A 4,999-nucleotide genomic window follows, 5' to 3' on the forward strand; every position below is an offset into this window, starting at 1 on the left:
CCAGTGGGCTTCCCTCCCGTGGGTTGATCCCATCTCCCCATAACCCACCCTTCCAATCCCAAGGGAATTTTCTCCCGTGGCTCAGACCTTGGAGCTCAGTCTGGATCGAGGGTGGATAATGTGGATGTTTGGGGTGAAAAAGGGAGGAGTGAGGTGGGAATGCCCTCACATTCCATGTGTCCTGGACTGCTGGTGCTGAAGGAAGGGCTGTGCCTTGGCCCAGGGATTGGGATACTCCTGGAATAGGGAATAACAATCACACTCAATCCCACCGGAGCAATTCCTGTTTAACGCCTGGCCAGGCATTAACACCGAGGAGAGGTAAATCCCAAATCCTGGCTGTAAACACCCCCCCTCTCTCTGGTCAGAACAGGAGGGTCCATAAATCCCCTGGCTGGTTCTTTGGCTCCTCCCGGTTTCTTTTCCGTCGCTCCGTGTTGCTCCGCTCCGGAGGATTTTTCCAGGATCTCCCTTTGCCCCTCCGGGAACGGCATTAAAACAGCACTGGGGTGTCTTCACCTGCCGGGGACACCCAACCCCTGAGGTGCTGTGGGTGGTGTTGGTGGAAAAACCTGGATCCACACGCCCCCTCCATCCTCATTTTTGGTGGGAAGGGTCGGGATCTTTCCGTGTCTTGATCCTTGGGCTGATTCCCTTCGCCCTGGGGGCTTTTTCCACCCCTGGTTTCTGCTGGAATTCCCCCCCTGAGGGTGTGTGTGTGTGTGTGTGTGTGTGTGTCCATCCATCCTTGGTGGGAACATTCCATGAGGAGATGTTCCCGTAAATAGCCAGGGGCGCTCGGAGCGTCCATCGACACAGATACAGTTCCCTTATTACAGAATTAGGGTCGGGCTGCTGGTGGTGGTGGTGGTGGTGGAAAAGCCAGGAGGAGTTTGGGACTCTGGGAAGGAGGAGGAGGAGGAGGTGAGGTTGGCACATCTCCTTTCCTGGCCTGAGGGAGCTGGGAGTGGGACAGCCAAGGTGGGAATTCGGGATCGCTTCACCCGGGAAATCTTTGCTCCCCCCCCCCCACCTTCCTCCCCCTCATCAGGTTTTAATCCTTTTGGGAATTGTGGGAAGGAACCCAGAGCAGACGGATTCACTGGGGGAAAGTCCCCCCGGAGCCACAACACTTGGAGGGCGGCTGATCCCAGCTGGGGAATTCCCTCAGCCTGGGATTGCTGAGGGGGCAGAGCAGGATTGGGATGAGCAGGGTTGGGATGAGCCCTGGTTTGCCGGGCCATCAGACAAATCCAAACCCCCCTCAGGACGGGATCAGCCTTCATCCTAAACCCCTTTCCCGCGGGAAGAGCGGGAGGAGGGACCCCCAGGCTCGAGGACGTGTATGGTGGGTGACACCACCCTGTTCCTTTTCCAGGTGCTCCTCGCTTCCAGCGGGCAGGAATGCGAGCAGGGGAAGGTGCTGCTGCCGGAGCAGGGCTGCTGGAGGGTGCAGGACACGCTCCAGCCTCCTGCTGACACCCTGCCCAGATCCGTATCCAGCAGCATCGACGTTCCCAACAGGTTGGTGGTGCCTTTTCCCAGCGGGATCGCTCGGGGCGGGAGAGGGACTCGCGTTTTCTGCCGGCGTGGGATTATCCAGAGGGTGCTTCCGTTTAAGGATTAAGGGGATTTTTTTTTAATTTATTCTTTTTTTTTTTTTCTTTCCCCCCCTCCCACTTCCCAGCTGGGTCGCTGGACGTGGGGGAAGCTGCGGGGTTGGGGGTTTCTCGGGGGTCGTATCCGGGTGGTGGCTCCGCATTTTTTTTTTCATCCCAACCCTCTCCACGCGTTTTCCCGACCCTGTGGGCGCAGGAAAGCCGACGATGCCGTGGAGATGGATGAGATGGTGGCGGCCATGGTGCTGACCAGCCTGTCCTGTTCCCCCGTGGTGCAGAGCCCTCCCTCCGGAGAGAGCGGTGAGTGATCCCCGCGGGATGGATCGGGAGCAAAACCCTGGAATTCCAGGAGGAAACGGGTCTGGGAATTGCTGCCCAACTGCTCGCCCAGCGCTGCCCAGGCCACCCCTGTTCCCACATCCACGGGGATTGGGAATCCCTGCAGGGATGAGGGATCCAGCCCTGCCCTGGGAAGTTCATTCCAGTTCCTGACAGCCCTTTCCAGGCGGGAATTGTTCCCAATATCCGACTAAACATGCCCTGGAGGCTGTTCCCTCTCCTCCTGGCCCTTGTTCCCTGGGAATTTGGGAAGCCCCACCTTATTAAACTTCTAGTTGTAGGAGATGGGACAATGCCAGGATTGGGAATCCTTTGGGATGATTAAAGTTGGAAAATCCCTCTGGAATCACAGAGTCCAACCATCCCCAGCCCTGCCCCCTGTCCCCAAGGGCCACATTCCCAGGGATTGGGAATCCCTGCAGGGATTGGGAATCCAGCCCTGCCTTGGGAAGTTCATTCCAGTTCCTGACAGCCCTTTCCATGTGGGAATTGTTCCCAATATCCCACCTGCCCCTCCCCTGGCACAGCTGGAGGGCATTCCCTCTCCTCCTATTTCTTATTCCCTGGGAATTGGGGACACCCCCCCAGCTCCCCCCTCCTGGCAGGGAGTTTTGGGGCTGGAAAAGGTCCCTCCTGATCCCTCTTTTTTCTGGGATGAGCCCCCCCAGCAGCTCCCTCCGATATTCCTGCTGCTCCAGCCCCTTCCCAGCTCCGTTCCCTTCCCTGCAGCCCCTCCACAGCAGAAAGAAGAAGAAAAGATGCTCCAGACGCTTGAGGTCGATTAATCTGAGGGCCGGGAAGGGCAGCAGCAGCTTGGCAACCCTGGATTTTGGGGAGGATTCCGTGGGAATTTCCAGGAATTCTGGGGAATTTCGGCCCGGGTGGCAGCGGAAATGGCGGGGGGGGAAAAGGCTGCAAATCCACCCAAATCGACCCAAATCCACCCAAAATCGACCCAAATCCAGCCCAAATCACCCTCAAAGTCACCCCCAGGATTCCCCAATTCAAGCCCAGGATTCCCCAAAATTTCCCCCACATTTCATCCAATTCCTGTGAAATTCCACCAAAATCGCAGCTGGAACGGCAGCGGATGGTGGGAAAAACCACCCAAATCCACCCAAAATCGACCCCAAATCCACCCAAAATCAGCCCAAATCTGCCCAGGATTGCGCCCAAAAGGACCCCCAGGACTCCCCAATTCCCAAATCCCCCAAATTCCATCCAATTCCCATGAAATTCCACCAAAATCACATCTGGAATGGCAGCAGATGGTGGGAAAAACAACCCAAATCCACCCAAAATCAACCCAAATCCACCCCAAATCACCTCAAAGTCACTCCCAGGATTCCCCACGTCAAGCCCAGGATTTCAAAATTCCCCCAAATTTCATCCAATTCCCATGAAGTTCCACCAAAATCGCAGCTGGAACAGCAGCGGATGGTGGGAGAAACCACCCAAATTCACCCAAAATCGACCCCAAATCCACCCAAAAGCGACTCCAAATCCACCCAAAATCAGCCCAAATCCACCCAGGATTGCGCCCAAAATGACCCCCACGACTCCCCAGTTCCCAAATCCCCCAAATTCCATCTAATTCCCATGAAATTCCACCAAAATCGCAGCTGGCACAGCAGCGGATGGTGGGAAAAACCACCCAAATTCACCCAAAATCAACCCCAAATCCACCCCAAATCGACCCAAAATCAGCCCAAATCCACCCAGGCTTGTGCCCAAAATGATCCCCAGGACTCCCCAATTCCCAAATCCCCTAGATTTCCTGGGAGGCGGCGGCTCCAGCCGGGACCAGGACGGTCCTGGCAGCTCCTTGGGGGATGATCCCAAATCCCGCAGCCATCCCATGGGATGGGGAGCTCCCCCTCTGGAATCAGGGGTGGGGGGGGGGATGGGAGGGGCACCACCCGGTCACTCCTTTTTTTAGATCTCCCTTTTTCATTCCCGAGGAATCAGACTGGGATAAAAATAAACACCCCCCCACGGGAGGAGCTGGGGGGGGAAAGCCGTGGGAAATCCTGGATGGGGTGGGGGATAAAACAGGGATAAACCATCCCACCAACAACAACCGCCAGCAGAGAGGCGCAAAAGGCTTCGCCTTTTTTTTTTTTTTAATTTTATTATTTTTAAGAGGATAAAAGTGTGTGTGTCCCCCCTTTTCCTGCAGCGCCGCGGGACCCCTGGAAGGAGAGCGGGGACGTGTCGGACGGCGGCAGCAGCACCGCCAGCAGCAGCAGCGGCCACTGGAGCGGGGCCAGCGACATCTCCACCCCCTCGTCGCCACCTCACCCCAAACACTCGGGAGGGGCTCTGAGCTCCCCCCGGGGCGACGACGGCTTCGAGACCGACCCCGAGCCCTCCCCCGTGCCCGAGGAACCCGCCCCACGCAAGAGGAAGGTGGGTGGGTGGGTGGGTGGGAGCGGCGGCTCGGAGGGGAGGGGGGAAAAAAACAAGAGATCACCGGCGGGAGTTGAAGATTGCTCCAAAAAATTGTAGTTACTGCAGAGTAAAAACTGGGTTTTAAACCCACCCCCGGGTGTAGAACTGCGATGTTCTGGTTCTCTCGGGGGGCTGGGGAGCAGCCAGGCGGGAAGGGAGCTGGGAGTTGGGATGGCCAGGAAGCTGAACAGGAGCCAGAGGGTGCCCAGGGGGGCCGAGAGGGCCGATGGATCCCGGGCTGGCTCGGGCAGAGCGTGGCAGCAGGAGCAGGGCAGGGATTCTCCACCCCTGGAGTGCCGTGCCCGGCTCTGGGCCCTCAGCTCGGGAAGGACACAGAGGGGCTGGAGCAGGGGCAGGGAAGAGCAGCGAGGCTGGAGAAGGGACTGGAGCACAATTGCCACGAGGAGAGGCTGAGGGAGCTGGGGGGGCTCAGCCTGGAGAGGAGGAGGAGGCTCAGGGGAGACCTCATCCCTCTGCACAACTCCCTGCCAGGAGGGGGGAGCCGGCTGGGATCGGGCTCTGCTCCCAGGAACCAGCAGCAGGACAAGAGGGCTGGGCCTCCAGCTGGGCCAGGGGAGGTTCAGGTGGGC

General features: G+C 58.2%; 1 protein-coding gene across 1 annotated transcript in view; it reads left to right on the forward strand.

Moving 5' to 3' along the window:
• Positions 1-4,999, forward strand: part of ZNF395 (zinc finger protein 395) — a gene marked incomplete at its 5' end in the record, with an annotated part of 13,752 nt that overhangs the window by 903 nt on the left and 7,850 nt on the right. Inside the window, 4 exons of the mRNA XM_027910147.1 lie at positions 1,379-1,524; positions 1,816-1,919; positions 2,328-2,338; positions 4,104-4,367. Coding sequence (XP_027765948.1) covers positions 1,379-1,524; positions 1,816-1,919; positions 2,328-2,338; positions 4,104-4,367 — 525 coding nt within the window. The remainder of the gene's footprint in view (positions 1-1,378; positions 1,525-1,815; positions 1,920-2,327; positions 2,339-4,103; positions 4,368-4,999) is intronic.

Source organism: Empidonax traillii, unplaced genomic scaffold (assembly GCF_003031625.1).
Source record: "Empidonax traillii isolate 1590-97213 ecotype Southwest subspecies unplaced genomic scaffold, ASM303162v1 scaffold2786:size18050, whole genome shotgun sequence".
Taxonomy (NCBI): Eukaryota; Metazoa; Chordata; class Aves; order Passeriformes; family Tyrannidae; genus Empidonax; species Empidonax traillii.